At 58.9% G+C, this 16,975-nt stretch overlaps 1 protein-coding gene across 1 annotated transcript in view; it reads right to left on the bottom strand.

The window, feature by feature from the left end:
* Window positions 1-7,680: 7,680 nt before the first annotated feature.
* The window catches only part of SART1 (spliceosome associated factor 1, recruiter of U4/U6.U5 tri-snRNP), a 26,247-nt gene continuing 16,952 nt past the window's right edge, over window positions 7,681-16,975 (bottom strand). The window contains exons 20-28 of the mRNA XM_036405945.2: window positions 16,918-16,959; window positions 16,171-16,234; window positions 15,179-15,321; window positions 14,015-14,158; window positions 12,668-12,797; window positions 11,845-12,064; window positions 10,386-10,558; window positions 9,136-9,260; window positions 7,681-8,163 (exon numbers count right to left, since the gene is read on the bottom strand). Of these exons, the coding sequence (XP_036261838.1) occupies window positions 8,005-8,163; window positions 9,136-9,260; window positions 10,386-10,558; window positions 11,845-12,064; window positions 12,668-12,797; window positions 14,015-14,158; window positions 15,179-15,321; window positions 16,171-16,234; window positions 16,918-16,959 (1,200 nt within the window). The 3' untranslated portion in view covers window positions 7,681-8,004. The remainder of the gene's footprint in view (window positions 8,164-9,135; window positions 9,261-10,385; window positions 10,559-11,844; window positions 12,065-12,667; window positions 12,798-14,014; window positions 14,159-15,178; window positions 15,322-16,170; window positions 16,235-16,917; window positions 16,960-16,975) is intronic.

Here is a 16,975-nt window from a genome sequence, read left to right as displayed (position 1 = left end):
GGGGAATTTTGGTTTTGCACAAACCCCCCCCCCCCAAAAAAAAAAAACGAGGAGGGGGACGCGGGGGGGGGGGGCGGTGACACCGGGGGGGGGGCGGGGACACGCGGGGGGGGGTCGCGCGCTGCCGGTGCCCCCCCCCCCCGCCCCCCCCCCGTGCCGGGGGTGCCCCCGCCGGGGCCGCCGCGGGCCCGGAAGGTTCTGGAAGGCTCCGAAGGCTCCGCGCGGCGTTGGCCAAACTGGTTGGTGACTCAGAGCGGGGGGGGGGGGGGACCCGGGGGGGCCCGGGGGTGACTCAGAGCGGCCCCGAGCGCTGGGAGCGGCACCCGCGCCAGGAATGGGCCGAAATCCGCATTTTTCGCCGCTTTTTCACCGCTTTTTCCACATTTTCCCCATTTTTCCTCGCGGCGGGGGGGGGGGGGGGGGGGGGGGGTCACACGATCCCCTCCCCCCCCCCCCAGCAGCGCCGCCCCCCCCGCGCCCCCCGCGCTATTTTTGGGGTGCAAACCACGTGCGCCCCCCCTCCCCCCCCCCCCGCGGTATTTTTAGTGCCCCCCCCTCCCCCCCCCGCACCCAAAAAGCCGCAGAGGGACGGGGGGGGGAGGGGAGGGGAGGGGGGGGAGGGGCTGTCACCGGGGTCACCCCCGCCCCTCCCCCCCCGGGGTCACCCGGGGCTCCCCAGGGGCACCGGGACCCCCCCCCCCCCCCCCGGGGCTGATTTGGGGTTTTGGGGCCCCCCCGGTGCCGCCTCCGCTGTCGCTGTCACCAAAGGGGGGTCCCCAATCCCCTCCCCCACCTCCCCATTTTTTCCCTTTTTCCCCCAGTTTTCCCCCAGTTTTTCCATTTTTTCCCATTTATTTCCCCAGTTTTCCCCCAGTTTTTCCCTTTTTTTCCCATTTTTTTCCCCATTTTTCCCATTTTTTAACTCCCCGCCCGGGGCCAGACCCGGATTTTGGAGGGGGGGAGGGGGGAATCCCCAAATTTGGGGGGTCCCGGGGACCCCCGCAGGAAACAGCAAATCCCGGAAAAGCTCCCCAAAAAACGGGGGGGAATGGGAAAAAATGGGGGGAAAAATGGGGGGGGGGAAATGGGGGGAAAAATGGAAAAATAAATGGGAAAAAATGGGGGGAAAAATGGAAAATAAATGGGAAAAAATGGGGGGAAAATGGGAAAATAAATGGGAAAAAATGGGGGGAAAAATGGGGGGGTAAAATGGGGGGAAAAAATGGGGGGAAAAAATGGAAAATAAATGGGAAAAAATGGGGGAAAATGGGAAAATAAATGGGAAAAAATGGGGGGAAAAATGGAAAAAATGGGAGGAAAATGGGGGGAAAATGTGGAAAAAGTTGGGAAAAAGTGGGAAAAAATGGGGGGAAAATGGGGAAAAAATTGAAAAAAATATGGGGGAAAATGGGGAAAATGAGGGAAAAATTGGGGAAAATTGGGGGAAAAAAGGGGGAGAAGCTGGGAAAGAAACCCCAGGACCAGGAGCAGGAGGAGGAGGAGGCGCGGGCGGGGCCCGCGGCCGGTACCGGTCGGACCGGCTGGAGCGAGAGTCCCGCGGGCGCGGGCCCCGCGCGGCTCCGGGAGGGTCCCGGACCGGTTCCACCGGGTCCGGCCCGGCCGCTGCCCGCGGCCACGCGCGGCGGCGCCGGCCCCGTCCGGGGGTGTCCCCGGCCCCGCCCCGGCCCCCGCCCCGCGGCGGCCCCGAAACCCCCGAAAGGCTCCGGGGTGCGGGGAGGGGGCGCGCGGGGGGATCGGGGGGGGGGGGGGGCGGAATCTGGGGGTCCCCGGGGGGGGGGCGGGGTCGGGGTGGGGCGGGGGAGTCCCCAAATTCGGGGGGGGGGGGGGGGGGGGGGGGGGTGGGGGGGGCAGAGGGGGAAGTGGCGCCCGGAGCGGCCGCGCCCCAAAAACCGCAGCGACCGCGGGGGGGGGGGAGAGGGGGGATCCCCCCTCCCCAAATCCGCGAATCCCCCTCCCCAAAATCCCCAAACCCCCGAATCCCCCTCCCCAAAATCCCCAAACCCCCGAATCCCCCTCCCCAAAATCCCCAAACCCCCGAATCCCCCGCCCCAAATCCGCGAATCCCCCTCCCCAAAACCCCCAAACCCCCGAATCCCCCGCCCCAAACCCCCGAATCCCCCGCCCCAAAACCCCCAAACCCCCGAATCCCCCTCCCCAAATCTCCCTTCCTTGGGGGGCTCTGGGAACCCCAAAATCGCCCCCCCCCCCCCCAAAAAGCGCCGCCCCCGCGCTGCGAGCGGCGCTGATGAGCGTTAATTACCGAACCCTCATTAACCGGGCGCCCACGCGCGGCCGCGCCCTCGCGGGATCCCGGGGATCCCCCCCCGCCCCAGAATCCGCACCGGGAGCCCCCCCTGGGGTCCCCCCGGTGCGGGCGGGGCCCTGAGGGGGGGGGAAACCGCGGCCCCGCCCCCACCGGGGACTCCCCGGGCGCGGCCGGAGGGGGGGGGGGGGAATGGGGGGGGGGCCACGCCCTGAGCGCGCCCGGGACCCCCGGGACCCCCCCGGGACCCCCCGGAGCCGTCACGGGACACGCGGGGGTTCCCCCCCCCCTCCCCCGGAGTTCGCGGCGCTCCCGGAGCCCCCCCGGGACAAACGAACCCCCCCCCCCCCCCCCGCCCCCGAACCCACGGCGGTACCGGAGCCCCCCGAGACCGTCACGGGACCCCCCCGCAGCTCGGGACACCCCCGGGACCTCCGGAACCCCCCGGGACCTCCGGAACCCCCCGGGACACCCCCGGGTCACTCTCGGCACCACCGGGACCAACTCGCGGCACTCCCAGAACCTCCCGGGCCCGTCCCGGGACCCCTCCCCGCCCTCCCGGGGCTCCCGGAGCCCCCCGGGACTCCCCCGGACACTTCCCCGGCAACTACCGGGACCACCGGAACCGTCCCGGGACCGTCCCGGGACCCCTCCCGCCCCTCCCGCAGCCGCCGCCCGCCCCGGTGCGCTCCCGGTGCGGTCCCGGTACCTGCGCGCTGCGGGCTCAGCGGCCGGGCCGGGCCATGGCCGGTGCCGGGTGTGGCGGTGCCGGTGCCGGTACCGGAGCGGCCCCGGCGGCTCGGTCCGTGCGGAGTGGCCGCGCCCGGGCGGCTCCCGGCTCTTGTAGGGCGGCGGAGCCTCCCCCGCCCCCGGGGAGGGCCCGGCCCGGCCCGGCCCCGGGACAGGGAGCGGCCCGGGACAGCCCCGAGCGAGCGGCAGCGGAGCGGGAGCGGCCGCGGCGCGCCCGGGACTGGGAATGGGAACGGCGGCGGGGCGGGACCGGGACCGGGACCGGTTCTGGACCTGGTACGGGGCGGTTCTGGGCTCGGGACGGGCCGGGTCCGGGACTGGGACAGGGCGGCTCTGGGCCCGGTTCTGGGCCCGGTCTGGGTCCGGTTCTGGTCCCGAGACGAGTCAGATTCTGGGCCCGGGACGGTCCCGGTTCTGGTCCCGGTACGGGGCGGTTCTGGTCCCGGTTCTGGTCCCGGTTTTGGTCCCGGTACGGGGCGGTTCTGGTCCCGGTCTAGTCCCGGTTCTGGTCCCGGTCTAGTCCCAGTTCTGGGCCTGCTCTAGTCCCGGGTCTGGTGCCGGATCGGAGCAATTCCAGGCCTGGTCTGGTCCCGCTTCTGGTCCCGGTCTGGGTCGGTTCTGGTCCCAGTTCCAGCCCCGGTATAATCCCGGTTCTGGTCCCAGTTCAGTCCTGGTCTAGTCCGGGTTCTGGGCCTGCTTCTGGGCCGGGTTCTGGATCCAGTTCTGGTTCTGGACCGGGGCTGTTCTGGGCCCGGTTCTGGGCCCGGTTCTGGGCCTGGTTCTGGGCCCGGTCCGGGTTGTTCTGGGCCCGGTCCGGGGTTGTTCTGGGCCCGGTTCTGGGCCCGGTTCTGGGCCTGGTTCTAGGCCCGGTCCAGTCCTGGTCTTGGTCCCAATCCTGTCCCAGTTCTGAACCCGGACCTTCCCCAGGGCTGGTTCTGACTCCGATCCTGGGTCAGTTCCCACCCAGTCCCGGTCCTGGTCACGATCCCGGTCCCGGTTCTGATCCCGATCCGGTCCTAGTTTTAATCCCAGCCCTGGTCCAGTTCCGGTTCCGGTCCCGGTTCTGATCCCAGCCCTGGTCCAGTTCCGGTTCCGGTCCCGATCCAGTCCCACTCCTAAACCTGATCCAGTCCCGGTTCTGATCCCGGTTCCAGTCCCGGTTCTGGTCCCGGTTCCGGTCCCGGTTCTGGTCCCGGTTCCGGTCCAGGGTCCATTGGACAATCCCGGACCCCCCCCTCCCCCCCCAGGTGAGTCCCAAGCCCCGCCCCCCCCAGGTAACCCCAACTTCCCCCCAGGTGAGCCCCAAACCCCAGAACTGGGGGGCACTGGGGGGCACTGGGGGGCACTGGGGGTGTCGGGACCCTCAGCGCTGCTCCCAGTTTGGCCCAGTCCATGCTGGGAGCCAAAATCTTCCCAAAATCCCCAACTTTTCCCACTCTTGAAAATTTCTCCCAATTTCCCCAAATTCCTCCAAATTCTCCTGAATTTCCCCCAAATTCCTCCAAATTCTCCTGAATTTCCCCAGATTCCCCTGAAATTCTCCCCAAATTTCCCAAAATTTCCCAAATTCCCCTTCCCAATCTCTTTCCCCACCTGCGGGTCCGAGGCCGTTCCCGGTGGGACCGGGGCCCATTTTGGGACAATTTTGGGCCATTTTGGGAAAAATTTGGGCCGATTTTGGGATGTTTTGGGCCAATTTTGGGGCTGATTTTGGGGCTGTTCCTGCTGGGACCGATCCCGGGCCATTCCCAAGGTGGTGCCGGGACCATTTTGGGGCCGTTTTGGGGCCGTTTTGGGGCCGTTTTGGGGCCGTTCCTGGGCGGGATCGGGGCCGGTCCCGGGCGGTTCTGGGGTTGGTTCTGGGGCCATTCCCGGGCCCATTTTGGGGTCATTCCGGGGCTGTTTTGGGGCCGTTCCGGGGCCATTCTGGGGCTGATCCGGAGCTGATCCCGCGGCTGTTTCGGGTCCATTCCCGGGCCCGTTTTGGGGCAATTCCAGGGCGGTTCCGGGGCCGTTCTGGAGCCAATCTCGAGGCTGTTCCCGGGCGGTTCTGGGATCGTTCCCGGGGCTCTTTTGGGGCCGTTCCCGGGCCGATCCCGGGACCGATCTGAGTCCGACCCGGAGCCGATCCCGGGCCCGTTTTGGGGCCGCTCCCGGGGCAGTCCTGGGGCCGCTCCGGGGCTGTTGGGGGGGCGTTTTGGGGCCGCTCCCGGGCCCGTTTTGGGGCCGCTCCGGGGCTGTTTTGGGGCCGCTCCCGGGCCCGTTTTGGGGCCGCTCCCGGGCCCGTTTTGGGGCCGCTCCGGGGCTGTTTTGGGGTCGCTCCCGGGCCCGCTCCGGGGCTGTTTTGGAGCCGATCCGGGGCCGTTCCGGGCGGTCCCGGAGCCTCCGGTGCCAAATCCCGGCGCATTCCCGAGCGCTGCCTCATCGCCCCCGCCCCCCCCGGCCCCGCCCCGGCCCCGCCACGCCCGGGGGGACACGGGGGGGACACGGGGGGGGACACGGGGGGGGAGGGGACACGGGGGGGACACGGGGGGGACACGGGGGGGGAGGGGACACGGGGGGGAGGGGACACGGGGGGGGACACGGGGGGGACACGGGGGGGGAGGGGACACGGGGGGGGAGGGGACACGGGGGGGGGGGTGGGGGCGGGGCGGATCCGCTGTCACCTCCAGATGTGGCGACACCGCTGGCAGGGACACGGGGGGGGGGCGGGGGGGGGGACACGAGGGGACCCCCCCGGGGCGGGGGAGGGGCAGGGCCGGGGGGGGGGGAGGGGCTGTTTGGGATTTTGGAATATTTGGGATTTTGGGCTGTTTCTTTGGGATTTTGGGATGTTTGTTGGGGATTTTGGGCTGTTTGTTTGGGATTTTGGGCTGTTTGATGGGGATTTTGGGATATTCAGGATTTTGGGCTGTTTGTTTGGGATTTTGGGATATTCAGGATTTTGGGATGTTGGGGATTTTGGGATATTCAGGATTTTGGGCTGTTTGTTCGGGATTTTGGGATGTTGGGGATTTTGAGATATTCGGGATTTTGGGCTGTTTGTTTGGGATTTTGGGCTGTTGGGGATTTTGGGATGTTGGGGATTTTGGGCTGTTGGGGATTTTGGAATATTCGGGATTTTGGGCTGTTTGTTGGGGATTTTGGTCTGTTTGTTGGGGATTTTGGGATGTTTGGGATTCCGCGCTGGCCCGGGGCCGCCGGGGGCGGGGGGGCCGCGCTCGGGGACACGTGGGCGACAAAGGGGGGGGGCGGCAGGGGGGTCTGGGGGGGGCAGCGGGGGGGGAACCCGCGGAATTGACAAAAAATTCACAAAAATTCACAAAAATTCCCAAAAATTCCCAAATTCCCAAATTCCCAAATTCCCGAACTGCCAAAGATCCCCGAATTCCCGGACTCCCAAAAATTCCCCCAAAATTTCCAAAAATTTCCACAAAAATTTCCAAAAATTCCCCAATTCCCCAAAAAAATTCCCGAATTCCCCGAAATTTCCCCCAAAATCCCCAGGAATTCCGGGATTCCCGGGGAGCCGCGGGGCGGGGCCAGCCCAGCCCGGGACACCTGGTGGCACCTTGGTGGCGCTGGGCGTGGCCGGGCAGTGGCGCTGGGCGTGGCCTGGCAGTGGCGCTGGGCGTGGCCTGGCAGCGGCGCTGGGCGTGGCCTGGCCGGGCGTGGCCCCTGGTGACGCTTTGGTGACGCTTTGGTGACACCGGGGCGTGGCCCGGCCCCGGGGATGCCCGGGCGGTGCCACCGCACCTGGGCCAGGTGTGCCCGGTGTCCCCTCCCCCCCAGGTGTGCCCGGTGTCCCCTCCCCCCCAGGTGTCCCCTCCCCCCCAGGTGTCCCCTCCCCCCTGGGATTTGGGGCCACCACCCGGGGGTGACTCAGGAGGGAACTGGGACCGAACTGGGACCGAACTGGGACCGAACTGGATCCAGATGTGGCCGCGGGGGGGGGGGGGGCGGGGTGGGGGGAGGGGCGGGGCCACATCTGGCGCTGTCCGGAGTGGGGGAGGGGAAGCTCAGGAAGGAAATAGGGGGAGGGGTTACGGGTTTGTACTGGTTTGTACTGGTTTATGCTGGTTTATGCTGGTTTATGCTGGTTTATACTGGTTTGTACTGGGAGGGGCCCCCCAGATGTGACCGAGGGGATTCTGGGGGGGATTCCCAGAAAATTCCGGAATTTCTGCCCCAAACTCGTCGGGATTTGGGTTTTTTGTTGTTTTTTTTGGGGGTTTTTTTTTGGGGTTTTTGGGGCTGGGGTCACCCCGGGACCCCCCAAAATTCCCGGGGCTGCTCCGGGTTCTCGTCCTGATCAAAGCTTTTGAGGGATTTGAAGGAAAAATTGGGAATTCTGGATGGCATGGGACCCCCCTGGAATGTCCCAAAATCCCCCAAATCCTCCCCAAAAAATCCCCCAAAAGACCCCAAAATCTCCCAAATCCTCCCCAAAAAATCCCCCAAAAAAACCCCAAAATCTTCCAAATCCTCCCCAAAAAATCCCCCCAAAAATCCCCAAAATCCCCAAATAAAACCCAAACCCCCCCCAAAAAAACCGGAAAACCTCAAACCCCCCAGAAATCCCAAAATCCCCCCAAAAACGCAAAAAAAACCCCAAATTCCCCAAAAAACCCCAAACCACTCCAAACTCTCGTCCTGTCCCAAACTCTTTATTGGATGGAAAAGCAAAAACTCCCAGAGGGCCCCAAAATCCCGGAATTTCAGCCCAAAAACTCCCGGAATTTCAGCCAGAAATCCTGGGATTCGAGCCCAAAATCCCAGGATTTCAACCCAGATTTTATTTAAAGATCTCCCCCCGCCCGAAGGGCTCCGAAACTTTTCAATTTCCGAGCGGAACAAACGGAGTTTTTGCCTGAAATCGCCGGGGTTTCCTTTGTGGGTTCCGCCCCGGCTGCAAGGCCGCGAGGCCCCGGGAGGTTTTTGCCCAAAACCGCGGGGTTTTGTCCCGTTTTTCACTTGAAGATCTTGCCCTGGTTGAAGGGTTTGCCCACGTGGCTGAAGTCGCCCTCCCACAGGAAATACTCGGCCACCAGCGCCCGGCACTCGGCGCTGCCGGGGTCCAGCTTGCGCCAGGTGTAGGACTCGTAATCCACCTGCCAGTCCGGGCACAGCTGCGGAAACGGGGCGAGAAACAGAGAAATTGGGAGTTTGTTACAAAAAAATGGAAATTATCAGCGAAAAGTGCAAAAAAAATCCGATATTCCCAGAGAAAACTGCATGGAAATTGGATATTCCTGGGGGTTTTGGGGTGTTTTGGGGTGTAGGACTCGTAATCCACCTGCCAGTCCGGGCACAGCTGGGGGAAAAACCAGGGAAAATGGGAATTATTGACAAAAATCACAATTTTCTGCAAAAAAACCTGATATTCCCAGTGAAAACCCCACTAAAATCAAATATTCCTGGGGGTTTTGTGGGGTTTTGGGATTTCTGGGATTTCTGGCAGGTGTAGGACTTGTGATCCACCTGCCAGTCCGGGCACAGCTGCGAAAACGGGGCGAAAAACAGAGAAATTGGGAGTTTTGGGGTTTTTTTGGGATTTTCTCACCGTGAAGGCAGCTCCTGCCCCTCCTCACCCAGACCTTGGATTTTGGGCTATTTTGGGCCATTTCAGTGGGGATTTTTGGGTTTTTCTCCCTGTAAATCCCTCCCTGTGGGATTTTTTGGGTTGAATTTTGGGATTTTTGGGATTTTCTCCCCCTAAACCCCATCCCATGGATTTTTTTGGGGTGAATTTTGGGATTTTTGGGATTTTCTCACCGTGAAGGCAGCTCCTGCCCCCTCCTCACCCAGACCATGGATTTTGGGATATTTTGGGCCATTTCAGTGGGGATTTTTGGGTTTTTCTCCCTGTAAACGCCTCCCCCATGGATTTGCTGGGATTTCTTTGGGGTGAATTTTGGGAATTTTGGGGTTTTTTTGGGATTTTCTCACCGTGAAGGCCAGCTCCTGCCCCCTCATCACCCAGACCTTGGATTTTGGGCTATTTTGGGCCATTTCAGTGGGGATTTTTGGGATTTTCTCCCCCTAAACCCCATCCCATGGATTTTTTGGGTTGAATTTTGGGTTTTTTGGGATTTTCTCACCGTGAAGGCCAGCTCCTGCCCCCTCATCACCCAGACCCCCGAGATGCTGCTGTCGTGGTCCTTGCCAAAGAGCACCACGGAGGCGAAGGCGTTCTTGCGCAGCTTGTCCAGGCGCTGGAACATCCCTGGCACGGGGAAAACGGGGGAAAATGGGAAAAACGGGGAAAAATGGGGGAAAACGGGAAAAACGGGAACAATCCGAGGAAAAACGGGGAAAAATGGGGGAAAATGGGAAAAACGGGAACAGTCCGAGGAAAAAACGGGGAAAAATGGGGGAAAATGGGAAAAACGGGAACAGTCCGAGGAAAAACAGCAAAAAATGGGGAAAAAAATTCGGGAAAAATCAGAGGAAAAACGGGAAAAAATGGGGGAAAGTTCGGGAAAAAATTCAGGAAAAACGGGAAAAAATGGGGAAAAAAATTTGGGAAAAATGGGGGGGAAATGGGGAAAAATGGGGGATTTGGGAAAAATGGGAACAGGCCGAGGAAAAATTCGGGAAAAAATGGGGGAAAACGGGGAAAAAATCGGGAAAAATAGGGGAAAATAGGGGAAAATGGGAAAAATCAGAGGAAAAACAGGAAAAAATGGGGAAAAATAGGAAAAAAATTCGGGAAAAATGGGGAAAAATGGGAACAGTCAGAGGAAAAACAGGAAAAAAATGGGGAAAAATTCGGGAAAAATGGGGAAAAACAGGAAAATGGGGAAAATGGGGAAAAAAGGTAAATATGGGAAAAAGAACGGGAAAAAATTGGGGAAAATGGGAAAAACGTGGGAAAAGGGGTAAAAATAGGAAAAAAAAAAAGGCAAAGAGAGAAAAAAAGGAAAGGGGATGGAAAATTTGAGAGAAAACAGAGGAAAAAAAGAGGAAAAAAGGAGAGAGAAAAGGAAAGGGAGGAAAGAGGGGAAAAGGGAAGGAGAAAAAAGGAGAGGGGAAAAGGGGCAGGGAGGAAGAGGAGGGTGAGGAGGGTGAGGAAGGTGAGGAAGGTGAGGAAGGTCTGGCTCAGCTCCTCGGGGTGGGACAGGACAAGGACAAGGACAGGGATGGACAGGGGTGGGGATGAGGATGAAGATGATGATGAGGATGATGATGATGAGGATGAGGGTGAGGAAGGCCCACCTGTGATGAGGTTGCAGCTCATGAAGGTCTCGGGGTGGGGAAGGGCAGGGATGGGGATGGGGATGAAGGATGAGGATGAAGGATGAAGATGAGGATGAGGATGATGATGATCCTGACGGTGATGAAGGCCCACCTGTGATGAGGTTGCAGCTCATGAAGGTCTGGCTCAGCTCCTCGGGGTACCGGTACTGGCAGTACCACAGGGACCAACCCTCGGGGTCAAAGTGCTCCCAGAAGTGCGGCAGGGCCACGCTCAGCGTGTCCTCGTTGGAGTATTTGCGCTTGAACTCGTCCAGGACAAACGGACTGCGGACAGACAGGGTGACCCCGGTGACCCCTGACCCTGCAGAGCGACCCCTGACCCCGCAGAGTGACCCCTGACCCCACAGAGTGACCCCTGACCCCCGTGGTGTCCCCGTGTCCCCACGCTCAGCGTGTCCTCGTTGGAGTATTTGCGCTTGAACTCGTCCAGGACAAACGGACTGCGGACAGACAGGGTGACCCCGGTGACCCCTGACCCCGCAGAGCGACCCCGGTGACCCCTGACCCCGCAGAGTGACCCCGGTGACCCCTGACCCCGCAGAGGGACCCTCAGGTGTATCTCAGGTGTGTCTCAGGTGTCCCCAGGTGTGTCCCCAGGTATCCCCAGGTGTGTCCCAGGTGTATCTCAGCTGTCCCCAGGTGTCCCCAGGTGTGTCCCAGTGTCCCCAGGTGTGTCCCCAATCCCCCCAGGTGTCCCCAGGTGTGTCCCAGCTGTCCCCAGGTGTGTCCCCAATCCCCCCAGGTGTCCCCAGGTGTCCCCAGGTGTGTCCCAGTGTCCCCAGGTGTCCCCAGGTGTATCTCAGGTGTCCCCAGGTGTCCCCAGGTGTGTCCCAGGTGTATCTCAGCTGTCCCCGGGTGTGTCCCAGGTGTCCCCAGGTGTATCCCCAATCCCCCCAGGTGTGTCCCAGGGTCCCCAGGTGTATCTCAGGTGTCCCCCCAGTCCCCCCAGGTATCCCCAGGTGTGTCCCCACCTCTTGGGCAGGTGAGCAAAGGGGTCCTTGGCCTTGGGCTCGGCTGCCAGGACCTGCTCGCACTCGTCCAGGTGTGTCCAGGTGTGTCCAGGTGTGTCCCCAATCCCCCCAGGTGTATCTCAGGTGTCCCCAGGTATCCCCAGGTGTGTCCCAGAGTCCCCAGGTGTGTCCCCAATCCCCCAGGTATCCCCAGGTGTGTCCCAGAGTCCCCAGGTGTATCTCAGCTGTCCCCAGGTGTGTCCCAGGTGTATCTCAGGTGTCCCCAGGTATCCCCAGGTGTGTCCCCACCTCTTGGGCAGGTGAGCAAAGGGGTCCTTGGCCTTGGGCTCGGCTGCCAGGACCTGCTCGCACTCGTCCAGGTGTGTCCAGGTGTGTCCAGGTGTGTCCCCAATCCCCCCAGGTGTATCTCAGGTGTCCCCAGGTGTCCCCAGGTGTGTCCCCAATCCCCCCAGGTGTCCCCAGGTGTGTCCCAGGTGTGTCTCAGCTGTCCGCAGGTGTGTCCCCAATCCCCCCAGGTATCCCCAGGTGTCCCCAGGTGTATCTCAGGTGTATCTCAGGTGTCCCCAGCTGTGTCCCCACCTCTTGGGCAGGTGTGCAAAGGGGTCCTTGGCCTTGGGCTCGGCTGCCAGGACCTGCTCGCACTCGTCCAGCTCCTCCTCGGGCTGCGGCCGCTTCTCCTCCTTCCGGGGGGGCTTCTCCTTCCTGGGGGGCTCCTTCTCCCCCTTCTCCCCCTTCTCCCCCTTCCTGGGGGGCTCCTTCTCCTTCTCCTTCCGGGCCTGGCTCTCCGCAAACTTCTTGGCTTTTCCACACAAAAAAATCTCGTTATTTTGGGGGTTTTTAGGCAAAAAAACGCACAAAAATTCGCATTTTTTACATGATAAAATCAGATTATTTTGGGGGTTTTTAGGTAAAAAAACGCCCAGAAATTCGCATTTTTTACATGATAAAATCAGATTATTTTGGGGGGTTTTAGGCAAAAAAAACGCCCAGAAATTCGCATTTTTTACATGATAAAATTAGATTATTTTGGGGGTTTTTAGGTAAAAAATGCACAAAAGTTCACATTTTTTACATGACAAAATCAGATTATTTTGGGGTTTTTTTTTTAGGCAAAAAATGCCCAAAAATTCGCATTTTTCACAGAATAAAATCAGATTATTTTGGGTTTTATTCGGTAAAAAAATGCCCCCAAATTCACATTTTTTGCGCATTTTTTACCCTAGAAAACGCCTTTTAAACTCTCCTAAAATTCGCATTTTCTGCTCTTTTTTCACCTGGAAAAACAAAGGGTCCCCACGAGTCACCAGGTGCCCCCCAGGTGTGTGCCCAGGTGTGTTACACCCCCCCAGATGTGCCCAGGTGTGTGCCCAGATGTGCCCAGGTGCCCCAGGTGTGCCCCCACCATCGAACTGGGCCATCCTCTGGCACAGCTGCACCTCCCCCAGCACGGCCTTGAACTGGGGCTGGTTCAGGCAGGTGAGGAACCAGCGCGTGACGTTGCCAAAGGGGCCCCGGAACGCAGGGTCCAGCACCTGGGGAGAGAAAAACGGCCTGAGATAGATACATCTGGGATACACCTGGGATACACCCCAAAAACAGCCTGGGATACACCCCAAAAACAGCCTGAGAACACCTGGGATACACCCCAAAAACAGCCTGAGATACACCCCAAAAACAGCCTGAGAACACCTGGGATACACCTGAGAGACACCCTGAGAACACCTGGGATACACCCCAAATACACCCCAAAAAACAGCCTGAGATACACCCCAAAAACAGCCTGAGAACACCTGGGATACACCTGAGATACACCTGAGATACACCCCAAATACAGCCTGAGAACACCTGGGATACACCCCAAAACCAGCCTGAGATACACCCCAAATACACCCCAAATACACCCCAAAAACAGCCTGAGATACACCCCAAAAACAGCCTGAGAACACCTGGGATACACCCGATATACACCTGGGATACACCCCAAATACGGCCTAACTGCACCCTAAATGCAGCCTAAACACACCTGGGACCCCAAACCACACCCTATGTACACCTGGGACACCCTGAATACACCTGGGATCCCCAAAATCACCTGCAGGACACCCCTAAACCCCTCTGGGGTTCCAAAAAACCTCCCTGGCACTTCTAGAATGCCCCCAAACTGACCCAAAACCGACCCCAAATCCCCCAAACTGACCCAAAACCGACCCCAAATCCCCCAAACTGACCCAAAACCGACCCCAAATCCCCCCAAACTGACCCAAAACCGACCCCAAATCCCCCGAAACGCCCCCAAATCCCCCCAAACTGACCCAAAACCGACCCCAAACCCCCCCAAACTGACCCCAAATCCCCCCAAACTGACCCAAATCCCCAAAACACCCCCAAATCCCCCCAAACTGACCCAAAACCGACCCCAAATCCCCCAAACTGACCCAAAACCGACCCCAAATCCCCCAAACTGACCCAAACTGACCCCAAATCCCCCAAACTGACCCAAAACCGACCCCAAATCCCCCGAAACGCCCCCAAATCCCCCCAAACCGCCCCAAAATCCCCACGATTTCCCCCAAATCCCCTGTGGTACCTGTTTGTAGAGCCAGAGCAGGGCGCAGACCAGGCTCACCCTCTGGGAACCCCCAAAACTGACCCCAAATCCCCAAAACCGACCCCAAACTGACCCAAACCGACCCCAAATCCCCCGAAATGCCCCCAAATCCCCCCGATTTCCCCCAAATCCCCGGGGTACCTGTTTGTAGAGCCAGAGCAGGGCGCAGACCAGGCTGATGTCGGCCAGGCTCACCCTCTCCCCCACCAGGAAGGTTCTGGTCCTCAGGTGCCCGTCCAGGACCCCCAGCACCTTCCGCACCTCCTCCTTGGCCAGCTCGGTGGCCTGCGGGGGCGGAACGGGGGGGACCCCAAAAATGGGATGGGGGAACTGGAATTGGGATGGGGGACCCGAAAATGGGGAGAGGAACCCCGAAAATGGGATGGGGGACCCCAAAATGGGGAGAGGAACCCCGAAAATGGGATGGGGGAACTGGAATTGGGATGGGGGACCCGAAAATGGGGAGAGGAACCCCGAAAATGGGATGGGGGACCCCAAAATGGGGAGAGGAACCCCGAAAATGGGATGGGGGACCCCAAAATGGGGAGAGGAACCCCGAAAATGGGATGGGGGACCCGGAATTGGGATGGGGGACCCCAAAAATGGGATGGGGGACCCGAAATTGGGATGGGGGACCCGAAATTGGGATGGGGGACCCGAAAATGGGATGGGGGACCCGGAAATGGGATGGGGGACCCCAAAATTGGGATGGGGAACCCCAAAACTGGGGAGAGGAACCCCAAAACCACCCCTGACCCTCCCAAATCCCCTCCTCTCTCCCCCCCAGGACCCCCCAAAAAACCCCAAAATCTCCCCAGACCTGTTTGTTGTAGTGCAGGATGCCCAGCGTGGGAACACCCAAAAAACCCCTCAAAAAATAATTTAAAAAAATTGAGAAAAATTGCAAAAATTCCCCAAAAATTCCCCAAAATTCCCAAAAATTCCCCAAAGTTCCCCAAAATCCCCGGATGTCCCCAGACCTGTTTGTTGCAGTGCAGGATGCCCAGTGTGGGGAACGCCCAAAAACCACTCAAAAAAAAATTAAAAAAATTGAGAAAAATTGCAAAAATTCCCCAAAAAAATCCCAGAAAAATTCTCAAAAAATCCCCAGAAATGCCCCAAAAGCCCCAGACCTGTTTGTTGTAGTGCAGGATGCCCAGTGTGGGAACACCCAAAAACCCCTTCAAAAATATTTTTAAAAAATCGAGAAAAATTGCAAAAATTCCCCAAAAATTCCCCGAAAAATCCCCGAAAAATTCCCAAAAATTCCCAAGGATTCCCCCAAATCCCCGGCTGTCCCCAGACCTGTTTGTTGTAGTGCAGGATGCCCAGCGTGGGGAACACCCAGGTGCTGGCCGGGGGCACGACGTCGCTGTCGGCGAAGTTCACCCACTGCAGCACGGCAGCCGCGGCCTCGGGGGTGCTGCCCCGCAGCTCCTCCGTGCTCACTGCGCGGGAAAGGGTTAATTCATCAACCAGCCGGGTCATTAATTAGGGCAGGGACTCGTTAAAGGCCAGCAGGAATCGTTAATGAGCAAAGGGAAATCATTAACCTGGAACAAAGCCAATGAAGTTGGTGCTGCCCAGCAGCTCCTCTGGGTGGGAAAGGGTTAATTCATCAACCAGCAGGGTCATTAATCGCCCAGCATGGGCGTTAATGAGCCACGAGGGTCGCTAATTAGCCAGGGGCTCGTTAATTAGGCGAGAGGCACATTAAGGGGTGAAGGAACTGGTTAAGGGCCGAGGCGCGATCAAAGCTGTGAATTCACTGAGAAATAAAAAGGGTTAATTAATTAATTAATTAATTAACAGGCAGGGTAATTAATGAGCCAGGGGGGCGTTAATTAGGGGAGGGACTCGTTAGAGGACGGGAGGAGTCATTAATGAGCAGGGGGGGGGGATGATCATTAATGAGCTGTCCCTGATTGGTGCTGAGCTGCAGCGCGGGCAGGGAAGGGTTAATCAATTAACGAGCGCCAATCAGGAGCACAAGGGCGGCGCTAATTAGGGCCCGATCAGGCTAATCAATGACCCACCGTAGTAGGCGATGGGCAGCACTAATTAGGGCCCAATCAGGGTAATTAATGACCCACCGTAGATGGGCAGCACTAATTAGGGCCCAATCAGGCTAATTAATGACCCACCCTAGATGGGCAGCACTAATTAGGGCCCAATCAGGGTAATTAATGACCCACCGTAGATGGGCGGCGCTAATTAGGGCCCAATCAGGGTAATTAATGACCCACCGTAGATGGGCAGCACTAATTAGGGCCCAATCAGGGTAATTAATGACCCACCGTAGTAGGCGATGGCGTTGCTCTCGAAGACGCAGAATCCATCGTCCCCTTCGAAGGCCGGGACCTGCAGGGGAGATTTGGGGTAAAAACCCAAAAAACCCCAAAAAATGAAACCCCAAAAAAACCCCAAAACTTCGAATTCCCCGGTCAAAAATCGCAAATTACCCAAAAGCTTTAAATTCCCACCGCAAAAATCCCAAATTCCCGGCTCAAACGCCCCCAAAAACCTCAAATTCCCACCTAAAAAATCCCAAATCTCCACCTCAAAACTCCCCCAAAAAACCTCCAATTCTCACCTAAAAAATCCCCAAAACTTTAAATTCTCACCCCAAAAACTTTAAATTCCCTCAAAATCTCAAATCCCCCGAAAACTCCAAATTCTCTCCCAAAACCCCCCAAAAACCTCAAATTCTCACCTAAAAAAACCCCAAAATTTTAAATTCCCACCCCAAAAATCCCAAATCCGCTGACAAACCCAAACACCCCAACCCCAAAAACCTCAAGTTCCCTCCCCAAACCCCAAATTCCCCAAAGCCCAAATTCAGTTAAAGCCAAACTTCCCAAATTCTGATTTTTGGGTTTTTTTTTTATTTTTTTGGGCGGTTTTGGTCACGATTCCCTTCCCCATCTGGGCCTTCTGGAGGAACTGTGGGGTCCGAACCCCCCAAACCCCAACTCTGAGGATCTCAAGGTGGAACCCCAGACCCCCCAAACCCCAATTTCGGGGTCATTTTTGGGGTTTTTTACCTTTCCCAGGGGGAACTTCTTGAGGAACCACAGGGTGTGAACCTCCAATATCCCAAAT

The sequence above is a fragment of the Molothrus ater genome, unplaced genomic scaffold (genome assembly GCF_012460135.2).
Source record: "Molothrus ater isolate BHLD 08-10-18 breed brown headed cowbird unplaced genomic scaffold, BPBGC_Mater_1.1 matUn_MA223, whole genome shotgun sequence".
In the NCBI taxonomy this organism is placed as follows: Eukaryota; Metazoa; Chordata; class Aves; order Passeriformes; family Icteridae; genus Molothrus; species Molothrus ater.
Note: the sequence above shows the minus strand (reverse complement) of the source record. Positions and strands in the feature narration are given on the sequence as shown.